The sequence below is a fragment of the Loa loa genome (genome assembly GCF_000183805.2).
Source record: "Loa loa unplaced genomic scaffold supercont3.3, whole genome shotgun sequence".
Taxonomy (NCBI): domain Eukaryota; kingdom Metazoa; phylum Nematoda; class Chromadorea; order Rhabditida; family Onchocercidae; genus Loa; species Loa loa.
Genome location: NW_018108183.1, coordinates 58 through 15,979, shown reverse-complemented (window position 1 = coordinate 15,979; position 15,922 = coordinate 58). Strand labels below are relative to the sequence as shown.

Genomic DNA, 15,922 nt, shown 5'->3' with positions numbered 1-15,922 from the left:
CGTCATAGAAGCAACAATCTTGATAAGACCTTTCAAAGATGAAGATGTCCTCATTCTTCGCATTCCTATGATTCCAACAGATATGCTATTTCAATTTTAGAGATTGCAATTCCCAATTCGATTAGTGTTTGCAATCATCATCAACAAAGCTTAAGGCCAATCTTTAGAATTGTGCGATTTAGATCTAAACACGGATTGCTTTTCACATGGATAATTATGTGTCGCGTGTTCCATAGTCGGCAAAACAGACAGTCTCTATATCTGCGCAGATAAATGGAACAACAACAAATATTGTACACCTATAAACATTGTGAAATTAAACGTATTAGAAATGTGCATTTTCGCTTTTTTGTTTATCTTCCATTTAATCACACTGAGTCATAGCAAAGTGTGGCCGGATATAGCTAGTCATAAATAATGCCGGAAACATATATTTGGATGAAGTATTGGACACAAGTAACGAAACTGTTTCAACAGAGACCGATGAAACTTGCAAATCATTGTTACAGAGAAGGAATATGTAAATCTGTCTATTCATCTTTGAAAATGAGGTACGGATTTGATTAATTTCACAATACAAGAAGTTACAATTCCACTTATTAGCCATGAATACTTCATTCTGAAGTTTATAAAGGAATTAGTTACACGAAAAGCAATAACCAATTGAAATAGATTGGAATTGTGGCAAATAGCAATGCTAGGCTAACAATGGATAAAATGGACGAGATAGTAAGAAGTTTTGCATCAGTACGGATGACGGCAAATTAGAAGCTGGTTGAAGCGAAGGAGGAATGAACGAGTGAAATTTACCATTGAAATTTCTGGGATTTTTGAATCAGTGGTAGGTGTTAAGCATTGATTCGCTGACTGTTTTTTTCGGGATTCAAGTGTTGCTGCTGATTTAGAACTAATTTGATTGGCTTGATGCTTCTCATATCCGTCAAGTCATTAATTTTCTTTAATTTTGGAACCCGTTTTTCGACGAAAAATTTTGATGATGAAGCTGGTGGTGATATTTTCAACGAATGTGGCATTTCATTCGCTTTATTTGCTAAATAACTTGGTTGAATCTGAAATTGTTGTTGCTGCCCAGTTATTTGCTCAGAATTTTCATAACCGAAAGGAAGGTTTGCTTGGTCAGTTAAAATAGAAGTATTCTGATGGTTGTACGACATTTCTGGAGTAATTATTCCAACAAATGGTAACATTTGCAAATTGGATACATCTGCTGGATGTTTTGAAGTAGGAGTGAAAAATGGACTGGCACCATTAGGTAATGCTATCGAATACAGCGGAATATATTGTGGTTGTGATCTTGCTCCGATTACATCAGGTTGAGTTAGAAGTACTGGATTTGATATTGTTGCTGCTGATGCTGTGCTGCTCGATGGTGGAGGAGGAGGTGGTAATGTTGTTGGTGGTGGTATTGTCCAGGTCATTGGATCAAGTATAATTTTGCCTTGTTTTTCAAGGAATTCCTTTGCACGTTTCATTATCTCCACTGGATCCTTCAAATTCTCTTCATCTTTCGAGTTTTCACCGCACCACGTCGAACGTCCAGAATAATCACCGGACATGAAACAATTATGATATTGCGCCTCACACGTGATTCCGCTTGATAATAGGATTACCAAAATAATAATGCCACTCATCATTTTTCAAATATCCTGAAAAAAGGAAACCCTTTCAGAAATACCTTTTCTTTTGGTATAAGTTTTGAAATAGAAAATATGGCATGTTTCAGTGTAAAATAACTTTGATTAATTTGATATATCGTTGTATAGCAAAGTCAAACACCCCAGAAATGTTGATACAGTCCTTATGACCAGAATAAGACGGTATCAATCCATATAAAGTGATTCTGTATGAGCCAACCTGATAAACTCACTTTCATGATACGTGTATGAAATATTTGAAGTAATAAAAAATTATGCAAAGATTTACTACACTCCATCTTTCACGACGATATCGGAAGAATATACCGGATAAAATTAACATATCTTTCTGCTTGAGACTTATTATTCCGGGTAAAATGAAGTGAATTGAGATTGTATTATTTTGGAAAATAAAGAAAGAAAATCACTTATTAGTTTACTGGAAAACAATTTAAAACTTGAGTCATTATTCAAATGAAAATTTCAGATGAGAACGCATTTGCATCCTTTTAAATGGATGGTTCAAATTCCTTCGAAACACTCTCACCGTTTTTATCTATTCTAAATGTTCTTTTTGTTTTCAGTACATCAGATTTAAAGAAAATTTCAAAGTTTTTCTGGAATCAATCATTTAACAGCATGATATTTAACTTACATATTTATCCAGGTCAAATTATCGAACTTTCTGCAATATATTTTAAATTGATACCATTACCTTTTCCCCTTTACATCACTCTCATCTTAATAGATCACAGAAATGCTCAATAATTTATCGTGTAAAAGATGGTAGAATATCAAAGTTAGCAAAAATTAACAATAGCACATATATTGGTTACTTTTCCAATAATTAAATTCTGATTGCAAGATGATAATTATTGATCATAATTCGTTTAATAAACAGGAAATATGAAAATATGTACAGTTACTGTAGAAACAAAGTATGCCAAGTTGGATAATGATTTAAAATATTCAAAACAATAAATATGATGTTGCGGATGATTTATTCAAATAAGCAAGGATTAAATGATAAACAACTATAAACGAGGAACAGATTCCGGATGACCTTAAGTGAGATGTATTCCATACGACCATAAAGGTATATATATTAATATTGATATAGATACAGATGGCATTTAAAAATGATGAATTGATCATTCAGAATGATATAATAACATTGCTGGCATATAAATTGGAAGGACCAACACCTATTTCATCTCTTCCAACTTGATGGTCTATTTAAAGTGTCGTGACAAATATCCATCCTTCTTTAAAATTACTTTTAAACTACTTAAATCTTTTCATGATAAATGACTTTAATCTTAATGACACAAATACACATACATACACACACCGAGGCACTCACTTGCATGCATTAGTCATTACAACATATTTTGAAAGAAAATCTGAAACCGATTTACAGAACAAACCGAACAATAAACATCATCAGATAGTGTAATCAACTTGATAAATGGATGAACTGAAATAAATGGTCTGAACAACCGGTATATGATAAATCTTCTAACCGCAGGTTAATAATCCGTACACGATTTTGATGGAGAATACCTTGCATAGAAATTATCTGACATTTTCTGGTTTGGTTACATATTGTGATATGTTGCATGCTTCATTCATTATCGTTTCATTCTTGTTAAATTTTAAAAAAAAATTCCAACAATATTTTGCAATAATTCTTACAACAACACTCAAATAAAACATAATGAAATCATTGAAAAAAAAAGATCAGAAGGAAATTAAATTTGAGGAAATAAATACTTAAAAACTGATGAAGTGGAACTGTATTATATACATGAAACTAATAAATACTGCTACAACAGTACATTTGAGTTATTCAAAACGAAGAAAAAAAAGTACAAATCAAATTTCTTATAATCAATGCACTAAAGAATGTATTGCACACTAGATATGTCATTCATATTGTACTCAAAGTCCCGCTGTAATTTTTACTTGCATAAATTTTCCATTTGCATTTCAACAAATACTTCAAATTCTCCTATTGTTAATTACATACGTTTTTCACATCACAAACGAACCAAACTTTCATTGCATATTTATTTTTTCCATAGCATTTATGAATCAGTATGTAATAATTGGTGAAGTTAAAAGGTAAATTTGAAAAGTCGAATTAGTTTTGTTAATTACAAGTGAAACGATAAAGTTTGGTGCAGATTTATTAAATAAATTTAACAATTTATATTTCGAAAACTCCGTAGTACAAGCAATAATAACCCGACTAATAGCAATTAACGACTAAAAGTAAAGGATGGATAATGATGTTTACTAGAACAGTTACCATAAACATGATCGATATCACTGGTTGGAACGTTATCCTGATAAAGCAAAGCAATTCCTTCTGCACTAGTATATGCCTCATGGTGAAGTATTTTCATTGGTGGACTTAAAATTTCCGGATGAGGTAAACCATGGATCGATTCTTGATGGACATATGTTGCTGATGGTATGATATCGGGCATCCATCCATTAACACAATTTCCACTTATTTCAGCATCTTTAATAGTTAATGAATACTTTAAAATCATATAAAAATGATGAACTTCATAACATTGCGAAATTTCGAAATAATACGCAGAATAAAGTTGATGGTCTTTTACAATTAGCAATAAAGTTGAACCTGTATTTGATGACTGTAACAAGAGAGGAGTTTGGCACTGAGGATCCAAAGCTTCTTCTGTACTTTTCGGCAAGTTATTCATCCACAAACCATTATCATAACGAATATTTTGCTGGAAACACAACTAAATTATTTCCTTTGTATCACAGTACACAGTTCCCAATGAAGGAATTTCCCTATGAAAAACTAAATTTAACAACTTTATTGTTGCAACTTATAAAAAGAAAGCTATGAATATAAATTTAATCTCGGACCTCTGACTTGTCAGCATATTGGAGTAGGTTTTAAATGGATTTATAATTTCGAGAAAGAAGGTGTTTTTGAAAATTCATATTATTAAATTTCATATCTGGTAATTATTCAGTCTTAAATTCCCCTCCCCTCTCAAAGCAACGACCTCCGTCGATGCTAAATTTCCGGCAATATGTTGCATACGTCCAAATATTCAATACAGTAACTTTTTAACCGGATAAAATGTACATCGTTCATGACAACCATTCAAGAAAGATTTTAGTCCATCTACTCCATAAGGACTGATTTTAAATCTTTTAGGCATTTTTAGCACGAACAAAATTAAACATGATCAAATTTTTTGGAATTTCATCAACAAATCAATACCATTAAGTGATACTTGAGAAAAAAATCACTACTTATTTGTAAGGATGACGCTTATTAGATGACGATTTGAAATAATTGTTCTAAATCGTCGGGAAATACAAAAAATTCTTTCATTTATGCATTTTTTAAATGGTAGTGAATGTATAGTAATATCTTTAATTTTTCAAATTTTCTTTTTTCACAAATGGTGATTTTTGGTGGTCATAATAATAAATCACCTTTGGACCAAAATAATTTGTCCATAAGAAAATATATGTGGCAACAAAGACCAATGTTGAATTGAGCGCAATTTCGTAGAGTGGATTATCAGCATGATCGAACAGTATGTAAAGACCGAAAGAATTATAAAATGCGCACAATATAGACTGAAAAAAAGTGTATTTCCTTATATTTCAAATATTTTCTTCTACTATACAATTACTTTTCCATTATCAAATGTTCTCTTAGATTAATTAAAAACAATGATTTTCATGCAATAATTTTTCTATCTTTCTGACCTAATTGAACCTTTTTGACCTCATTCAATTTTCATTTAAATATAAATCCCAATAAAAAGAGATTAAAGTGAAGAAGTGATTGTTGAAAAAATACTGAAAGATCTGTAATGGAATGAACAACGATATCGAAATAAAAAAGGGAACAATGTGAAATTTATATATCATCTTTATCCGATATCACTAAATTTCTCATTTTTTCTATTATATACCTTTTCAGCATTGTTCCATCGATTGTCAAAATCGCTTACGGTTGGGAAATGATTATTAGAAGAATTGAATTTATATAAAATGGATGGAAACAAACCAGGATAATGTGCAACCAAAGTGTCGTTCGAATGGAATACTCGGTGACCATATAATTGAACTGCTTACTAAATGATATCAGAAGGGCCGTCGAAAACGCGTAAAAATCGAACTGAAACTTTTATCATCGTCATCTACCATACAATTTAAGAATTCAAAAAAACTAAAAAAGAAATAAAAATATTTTCTGCAGATTACATTTACACCAATATTAAAGATAAACTTGGAAATAAACAGCACAGTAGTAAGTTTAATAGCATTTGAAATTCCGAGACGTCAAGGATGATATTGCCCAAATGATAATGAATGACCGAACATCCATTGCAACATGACTTCCTCATAGTACGCTTTGAAACTAACCAGACGAAGGTAGCTGTTTTCGAAAGTAGCTCAAAATTTCGATCTTATATTTGTTACGTTGAACCAACCATTAAATGAACAATAGATGACAAAAGTATAATATCTATTAAAGTGCAATATCTATTAGCTGTCATGCAACTGTCAACTGATTACCACAGTAGATATGAATCTTTATAGGTAGTCTTATCCTTTTTCATTTTTGATGACGAATTAAAGCAAAAAGGTAAACATTGCAAGGGACTGTTAAGTTCATGGTATTGAATGACGACTCATAAATTTTTGATGGAATATTGATAATTCGTTCGGAAAGAGGGAATAAACGGAGGCCAGGAGCAATAATGAGTAAAAAAAAACAATGAAGGGACAGCAAAATAATCGGTGAAGTAAATTTCAAAAAGTGAATTACCAAGATATAAAGTGCAACTGGAATCAGGAGAACCCAGAAGAAAGGTTGGTTTGGTGAAAGTGAACATCCTGGAGCAAGGAAAAACGACGCTAGTGATAATAATATTGGAATAATCACTGAACATAGCATTATCATCCAGTAACTGCAAAATATCAATTTAAAATTAGCAGAAATTTGAAATTTTTGCATCAACGTGTTGACACGTTATTCGTTTCTTATTTCAAACAAATCAATACATGAGAAGGTAAGTAAGTGTGCAAAATACACTTTAAGTTGGTCTACTGAAAACTTTATTAATTGAAAGTACTTGAAGTTTCAGTTAGGCATTTACTTTATCTCTTAGAAGATGTTAACTTTGGAGAAAATAATAACGAAAGCATTCGGAACTTACTTCGACTCTGCCTTTCCCGTTGCCAGAAGCCGATAAATGTGGAAGGAATACATAAAAAGCCATGCAAATACTGCCGAAGTACATAAACTTATAATTGTATTACGTGCAAGACAAAATACCTGCAAAAACTTTGCGGGAATGGTAAAACAGAAAGAATAAAGTTTGAGCATCTTGATAACAAATGAATTGCCAATGGAAATATAACAGACATCCAAATGTTCGATTACTTTCAGATAAAATAAAGATTTCAAAATCATATGTTAAATTTAAAATTGAAGATTTCGGAATTAAATTCAGAACTAGTAAGAATTAAACATACAGTGCTTGGTTGAAGTCGATGAACTAAGAAAATAGCAATCACATCCAGTGCAAACATAAGGATAAAGCCGAATCGAATAAGCCTTAGGCGTAGACAGGGCCGATAAAGACTTCGGATCGCCGACAGTAGAAGTAAAACAAGAGCAAATATTACGCACAATGATCCAGCATAAGGTATGGTTTTTGAAGGTATGAAACGGATCTGCAAGTTGACGACTTTCAAAAAAAATTTTTTTCCTTCAGGAATTAAAATAAAAACTTTATCGTTGAAAATTCCAAATTTCACTTTCCTTAGAATTTGATTCTTGTTTCAGCACTTTTATGACACAGAGCAATTTTCGACATTCAAAAATTTCACTCACCAGAGCCCCATGATCTGGTCGAATAATGATTGTGTAAACACCAGATCTTTCGAAATTACAAATAGCATGGGTATGATTAAGTCCCACGAGTGCAGCTCTTTGTGCAGACCAATCCAAAAATATATTTTCCGTTTTTACATTTTCATTTGCCCAATCTTTAGTTTTAGACAATTTGCCATTTTCTATCGGATCTTCGGCAATCACACACTCTGGATACTTCCAAGCTTCTTCGTTAACTGGGAATAACACTTGAATTACACAAGTGGCATTGTAGTAAGCAGCAACGATCGGTGCATTGCAGTGGAAACGGTCTACATTGTTGAACATACCGTAAAATATAATATTTCTAGGATAAACTACTGTATCTTCACATAGAAGCTTCATCTGTATACTACGAAAATTCTCCGCGCGTTCATCCACAAAGTTATTGAACTTTGGCAATATTCGAGTCCCATCAGCTGATATCTCATCCACTGCGAATACTATAATTAGTCAAATTTAGTTACATGGATTATAACCCAATCCTTGTAAAAACCAATTTATTGTCTTGAAGAAGAAGCGTACCTATCAAAGCTTTGGTGACATGGAAGAGGGTTCATTTCGACAGTTTATCTGAGATGTATTGTTCTTTGTGGAAAACTAAGTTTAGACTGTTTTAGAAGTGAGAATTAAGCAGTTGAAATTATATGCACATTCCCGACCATATCGTTTAGATCACTGGGAAGAATAAATCCAACATGAAGAAGTATGCTACAATAGCATTTTCCGCTTAAGTATAGGATGGCTTTCCAAAGGTGCCTATGCTATTAGCAGCCTATTAATAGAGAAACTGATTCCGTTTAATCGATTCATTTATTTGACCATTTTAATATAAGAATTGAAAAAAAACAGCAAAAAAAGCGACCCATATTCTGTCCGCAGAACATAAATGGTTTGAGATACGAATGAATCTGATGGACGTTTGCTACATAAATACCATAATCATTGAACATATGAATTAACTGCGCATTATGTAGGTAATCCTTTATCTTCAATAAACTATCCGCCACTTTCAGTAAATGATTGGTATATTCTGCTGATCTGTAAATAATAATGAGGAAAACAATTAGTTTCACTTCATATAAAACTTATTAAAGGTTTGATTTTAAAGTTGTAAAATCTTCTTCCAAACTTCAAGGTTTTGTTTGGAATTTTTAAAATAGATTACACACTTCAAATGACTATTCGGTAGATCATTTCCAGTAAGTTCTTCTCTGATTAATTGTTTCATTGCTTTTCTCGCAATAGCAACATTGACACCTTTCAATTGCAGCACGCTGCTTGTTGCATTTGACAAGCTTTGTACAAGCTTCAATCGATCAGTCAAATCTAACTGAAAATTATAAGTCAAATTTTTTTTTTGAAAAAAGAATTGCTTGTATATTTATGAAAACGTTCGAAAGCTTATCTGGAAAATACATATATAGAAATGTAAATGCATTTCGTCGTGACAAAAATTCGGTGATATTAGAATCAAGCATGAAGATCTGAAACATTTCGTAAATTTATGCTATAACTATTCAATATGACAATGATTACCTTAGTGAAGGCAGAAAGAGTACAGTTATAACTGTTGATTTGATCCCAGTAGGCACTTCTCAAACATTTCCGTAAAACTAAACCAACTTCACCATTTGGACAGCTCTTAAACAAAACAGGTCAATACAATGAATGCTCTCAAATAACAAAGAATAATCCCTATCTTAGCTGTGCTGTGAATTCATGAACAATCAGGAAAATTAATCAATAATGTAGTCTTTGAATAATCCATATTTCTTCCAGATCAAAAAGTTGCCTAATATTTCCTGGATGAAGCAAATTAAATTTAGTTATCCCTTTTTCTCTAAATAGTTATTTGGAAAATAACAATAATTTTGGATGACAAAAAGGCATTACTTGTCTTGCAGTAGCTCCAACAATTGTCGTTGGCCATTGAATACCATACTCAATGTTTGATGGACATCTATTTTTGATTTTCAAACATTTTAAAGTTTTCCGATCTAAAACTTGATCCGAACTAGGACACCGATCACACCGACGACCAACTGCTTCACCGATACACTGGCATTGACCTTTCGAGGTACAAGTTAAGTCCGAGGAACCATAACCGCATTCACACGATATACATTCATTTCCCGAATAATAGGCACCATTCTACAAATCATTTTATTCTTTTGAAACGTTATAAAGAAATAAATGGAAACAAATTCTGAGCAACTATTGCTTTTGTTGAGGAATTAAGGTGACCTTGCAGTAACATTCGCCCGTTTTGGTATTGCATTGTTCCAGGAAACCTCTTCCGGTATCACAGGAGCACTGTTTACATTTCGGAAAAGTACCATACCATCCTTTTGGACATATTTGCAAAGCTATTTTACGTTCACAATTCTGTCCATTCAATTCACCACTGCAGACACATTCATACCCTAAAATTAATATTTTGCAGATTTCTCAAATTAATAAAAAGAATGAATAGAGCAGGAATTTAATGAAGATTGCAAAATTATAGAAATCAATGTGTACAATCATATGAACTCAAATGGGTGCCCAAAAAGAATAAAAAAAAAAGGAAGAAAGGAAAGAAATTCTAAAGAAATTGGGAAAATGATGTGAAACAGACTCATTTGAGACAGAAGGCAATGAAATATTACCTTTTGAACTATTCTTTATGTGACACACACCTTCTTTACCACATAAATTCGGTAGTGAACAAATATTTACGCATCCGTCGCCAATGAAACCTAAGAAATTCATCAGCTATATACATCACTAATTTTGCTCATATAAGCCACACTTCTAATGATAAGTACCTGGATTGCATTCGCAACGATGTCGGTCCCATTCTCGAACGCAAACACTGTTAGGAGGACAGGCTTTTGGCGAATTGCATCCATTTGGTACCTCAATTCAGGAAAGTAATTTTATATAAGAGGAAGGAAAGTTTGCTTTTTTCTGTTTTCAGAAAAATACATAATTGAAATAATCAAGCTTCTCCTACACGATGATGATTGGTTGAATAAAGAAGTTCAAAGTTAATATTATTTTAGACATTGCCCGATTTTGTCGCACATATATAAGAGATGATTAATTAATACTTGACAACCAGGTTTTGTCATCATATTTTCAGCTAAATTCAATCGCAAGTTATTGATTTTAACGTTCCGAAGACATCCTTCAAATCGTTGTGGATAACTGGTTGATGGAGCTAATCCCGAATAAATTTTGCGTATGTCACGATATAAGCCATTATTTTGCATTACAATACGCTGAAATTTGAATGAATGAGTAAAAATTTGCCTGAAGGAAATTAAAACTAGGATCTCATAGCTTCAATTTTAAGTTCAGAGACAGAGAATTGAATGAAATTTTTGAAGAAATAGCAAAAAGCAAATGTTTTGAATCTTTTGCTTAAATTAGGCTGCTTAAAACTTAAAAAATATAAATTTGGAATGTGCTCTTTGAGAAAGATGTGAAAAAGAAATTAATAACTGGCAATAGGGAATGTAAACCTTTTTGTATAAGTGATCGATGACAATAAGCGTAGCGTATTTTTCGACAACAATTGAAAGGCTTTTCAAATTGCCGTCAGCAAAATTTGGAAATGATAGAAAATACTGTTCGGAGCCAATGCTTATCAGTCCCTTGCCGTGACTTACCTTCAAATTCAGAAAACGAATTAGCGTTTAAACATTTTGAAATTTTAGCTTCTTGTTCATGATATTGCAAACCTCATTTGCATCTATCTTGTGAAAACAGTCTCCCCGGAAATTCTCGACAATAATTTTAAATTTCAAAACTTTGGATATAAAAATTTACGTTATAATTTCCAATCAATATACATTGAATTTGACCAAATAAATTAAACTGAGCTAATCTGAGCGAAAACTGGAGAGAAATAAGCAATTAAAAAGCATACCGAAAAAATAATGAATTGTGACCTTTTCGAAAATTCAATTGTAATAACTTGTGTTTCACGTGAACGCGTCCGAAATTCGAATGACAAATTGTAGAACTTCATACCATCTGGTACATTCCAAAAAACGAACGATTCTTCGTCATACAATGAAACAAATGAATCTCCTGAAATAACAGATTACAGTGATTCTGAATTTCTAAGAGATGGATGCTGACACATAGGTGGAGAAAAGGTCATGAAAATTATAATAAAATTGATGGTCGCCATTTCACTTCATATTACGTGTGTCATGATTACGAACATTACGATGAGTGTCAAAATGATAATCACAGTGATTCGCTTCGAAATTCGATTTTTAAATTTAAAGTGAATTATTAATTTGATCGTTTACAAAATTCATACCGTCATCAGAGCAAGGCCCATTAGTATGCGCTATTTGCTTACAGCGGCAATGATATCCATCCCATGCTGGCTCACAAATTGCAGTATGATGACATGGGTTATTGTGACAATCATTTCTTTTCTGCTTACAACCAGGTTGTAAGTCTCCAACTTTTTCGAATTCCTCAAACTTTGAAAAATCTACGAGTGTTCCATCATAGGTTAAATTTGCGATGCATCCAGAGAATGGTTCCTGAATTCTTGCTGACCCATATTGATTATTATTGATTCCACTGATATAATTCTGTTCAGCAATAGTTACTGCTCGACCGCCAAGATTTATAGCAGTAGGAAGATCGAAAAATCGATAACAGCTTACGGCTGGGTCGTCACATCTGTAAGAGAAGCTTTTTGAGGAGAACTGTTAAATACATAGTATGTAAAGCATAAGTTACTTCACAATCTAAAAGTAAGTGACATTTCATCAAACACTATGAATACTTCATGCTATAACTTTTCACCTTCATTTTCCTATGGTAAGGAATTTTATAAAACAAGTATGTCCATCTTTGATTTTGAGTTTTTCTGGTGAGCTTTAGCATAACTAACGCACTTTTTCGGTAATTTTGCGATAACCGCAGCAGCACATTTCTGATAACCAGTAATATTGCTATACTTCATGGCAATATGAACATCACAATCATCCAGTGATATGATCAATTTCTGAAACTATCAAACTACAACGGATAAAATATAAAATTTTATTTTGTTTAGTTTTCTTCCTGAAGGTTTTTTTCCTAAAAACTTAGGATAACTTTTCAGAGGTCAGCAATATTAAAAGATTCTTGTAACTAACATTATCATAGTAATCGAGCTTTACTTGATGCCATTTTCCATCGCTTATTCTGTTTTCTGGCCAATCATCCATTGTAACCTGGAAAACTTGCAAGGCTAGATTTAGTCTATTTCTAATTAACGGATGACAAACAAACAATGATTTTTATTGTCAGCAGTTTTGCAGCATATGAGATAAAATTAGAGATATTAATTCGAATGAAATGAGGAAATCAAATTTTTTGATAATAATGGGAAAAAGAAAGGGGAAAAAACCTCATAGATGTCATGACCGAGGGAAAATCGTCCCCTAATAAGTTCATCCTCTAGTGACACTTCCAGAAAATCCGACGATAAATTTCCCGCAAAAAGCAATACACCATCCGATGCTACTGTTGCTATGCTAAACATAAATTCTTTCATTCAAATATCACGGTAAGATGTTCTTTTCGTTAAAATATTTCGACAATATTCATTTAAAATGATGAAAGTTTAAAACAGAAACATTAAAAAAATAAGTTCGTAATTTAAAATTGAAAAATTTAGCAAACCTAAACTGCAATTCCCATTGTATTCGAGTAATCTGTAAAGGTAGAACGATGTAACCACCGTTTTCTCCAAATGAAATCGAACGCAGTCTACACTGCGAATCCGTATCGTGATAATGCCAACGACATTGCATACATCGCGCTGTTCGATTTACTAATTTGCAAACGGAATCCGAAAAGCACAAATTCGGCAAACAATTATCCACATAAATAGACTTTTCACAATTTTCTCCTGAAAAAATGCTGTCATTTGTCAAGTGTTATTTCAGGCTATAGAACCATAATAGTTGGTTTTCAAAAAAAAAACGGAAAGAAACTCAAATAAAATTGAGATTTTATTCCCAAAGGTTTTTTTTTGTCGTAATGATTGTTGTCTAATACTAAACTGAATTTATTTCACTAACCGTTTGTTATTTCACTTTTCACCTCCTATAAAATCGGGATACCAGAAGGATTTCCATCTGAGAAGTCTTATCGATAATTTTTGTGCAATTTTTTTCCCCATGACTTTAGTCATGCATTAATTTATAATTATTCATAGCTTTTTAACTCGAGGTAAAATTCTTGATACCCTTGCATCTCTTATCATATCAATTTATCCATATGATTCTTTTTTTCGCTTGTCAGATTTTTTTTTTTTAAAAAAAGCTTTTATAGCCCAAAAATTCATTACAATATCCATTACAGACGAATTTATTGAACTCTAGACGATCCCTGGGGGGTCGAGAGAGAGGAATGAAATGAAGTGCATTAATGTTATATGAACATTTGCATATAGGCTTATTAGACTGTCGTAGGAAAAGAAAGAAAAGGGTGAGAGAAATGCAAAGGTTTGGGAAAGATGTGTGGACACATTGGGACAGGAAACATTCATATGAATGGTAATTATTCAGCGTCCAAGATGGGTCACACCGTCATTAAAAGCTCTTACTATACTAGCTTCTAAGCTTAAAAGGGTTATCAAAAGAAGTCTTAAGGACTTTATTCATATCGTTGGAAGTGTTATTATTACATGTCCTTCTTGTACCACTCCAAGAATTTCTATTGTTAACAATAATTTATTGGTGTTCTTTTGAATACAAAATTCTTCCCAATGTTCACTTCTATGACTAAAACCTAAAAAGTTTTATGGATTAATTTGAATGCACAAAAACTTCGCTAAGAAACCAATTATTTAATTCACCAAGCATTTTAAAATTGTTTATTTCAAGAAATTTCATGTCAATTTTCATTTTTTTTTGCGTTCACTCCCTCCCACTTTTTAAACGTATTTATTAAACAATCGAAAATATTAGATAATGAAAAGTCTTATTGCAAACTTTTGCTAGGCTTGAATTGTTTCAGAGGACAGTTCTTTCATGAAATTAAATGAAAACGATTCGAAACCATTGTAATTACTGTCATTTAATGAATGATAAGTGTAAAAATTGTGCAAAATTATGCGATCTATTTACTGCAACAAATTGTAAATTTCTCAATTACTCGATTTCCTGCTATAAAAATTAATTGTCGTTTGGTGACAGCAGATCAATTAATATTATCCAATTTGTGAATAAATCATTTAAAGAGGCAATTTATGTAATTAAATTATGAAATAACCTGTCCATTCTGGTGGACAATTGCAACGATATCCATTTTCTAGCGGTACACATGTACCTTGATGTTGGCATGGTGACATGAAACACATATCAAGACGACGGTTACAAGACTGTTCAATGCCATCGCTGCCTATAAAAATTAATAAATATACTTAATTTATTTTTATTCCAAAATTTCTAAAGCTACAATATCACTGCAAGTAGTATTTAATGTTTCAATTGACAAAAATCAAAATGATCGGTAGAGAATTGAAGCCGATACAAGCTTAAATGCAAAGTAACCATCAGGGAGGATACAGAATCCGAGATCAAATATTCGTTCAACTAATTTCTCGAAGATCTCACTGCTACCTATAGGAAATATTCATAAAATTTCCACTATTTCGAAATTCATTATACATCAAATAGGTTGAAATCTATATGAAGTATTAGAGTGCGAAGAAAATTTCATCATTTTGCATAATTGTTGTTGTTGGCAATAAATAATCAAATCATATATTGCTATAGTGAACTACCATAATAATTTAAAGGTTTTAATTTACTTCCCATTTTACATAATAGTTTACAGTTTGTAAGCATACACTTCCTTGTCATTTCAATGTCCTCCTTAATTAAAAAGTTACCACATACTCTCTCACCCATCCATTTTCCCTCTCATAATAATTATATTATATATTTCAATTTGGAATTGACAACTTCGTTATGAAATATGAGGCTAGGATGAATAAATGTGCGCTCATATCAAATAAGGGCATTGATCCGTGTAGCAATAGTTATTACACGAATGACATTTCAACACTTTTTTCTAAACTTGTGAATAACTGCCAAATGAAATCAATCATCCTGCTTATTTGGCGACCATTAATGAATGTTTAATGGAATAGAAGTCACTGTCCAACATTAATATTAAGAGGGCCATGGGTGGCACTAAGTCACTAGGCCAATTACTCAAATTTGATGCATTCATGCGAAGATGATGCATACTGCAGACAGTTTTATAAACAAATAAACAAATAAATAAATAAATAAATAAATAAATAAATATA

General features: G+C 32.1%; 2 protein-coding genes across 2 annotated transcripts; both read right to left on the bottom strand.

Moving 5' to 3' along the window:
* Positions 1-848: 848 nt before the first annotated feature.
* LOAG_01170 (hypothetical protein) lies at positions 849-1,655 on the bottom strand (the record flags this gene model as incomplete). Its single annotated transcript, XM_003136710.1, has 1 exon — positions 849-1,655. One exon carries the CDS (start codon positions 1,653-1,655, stop codon positions 849-851), a length of 807 nt encoding a protein of 268 aa, XP_003136758.1.
* Positions 1,656-3,916: 2,261 nt separating this feature from the next.
* On the bottom strand, positions 3,917-15,006 carry LOAG_01169 (hypothetical protein; the record flags this gene model as incomplete). The annotated part of the gene is made up of 24 exons (XM_003136709.1): positions 3,917-4,182; positions 4,306-4,417; positions 5,142-5,288; positions 5,725-5,835; positions 6,490-6,631; positions 6,881-6,999; positions 7,200-7,400; positions 7,561-8,042; positions 8,537-8,640; positions 8,772-8,932; positions 9,139-9,243; positions 9,496-9,753; positions 9,847-10,025; positions 10,251-10,340; positions 10,410-10,500; positions 10,695-10,865; positions 11,109-11,255; positions 11,516-11,679; positions 11,918-12,291; positions 12,510-12,619; positions 12,753-12,830; positions 13,007-13,133; positions 13,282-13,510; positions 14,878-15,006. Coding segments are annotated over 24 exons (4,097 nt in total), but the record flags the coding sequence as incomplete, so codon positions are not given.
* Positions 15,007-15,922: the final 916 nt, after the last annotated feature.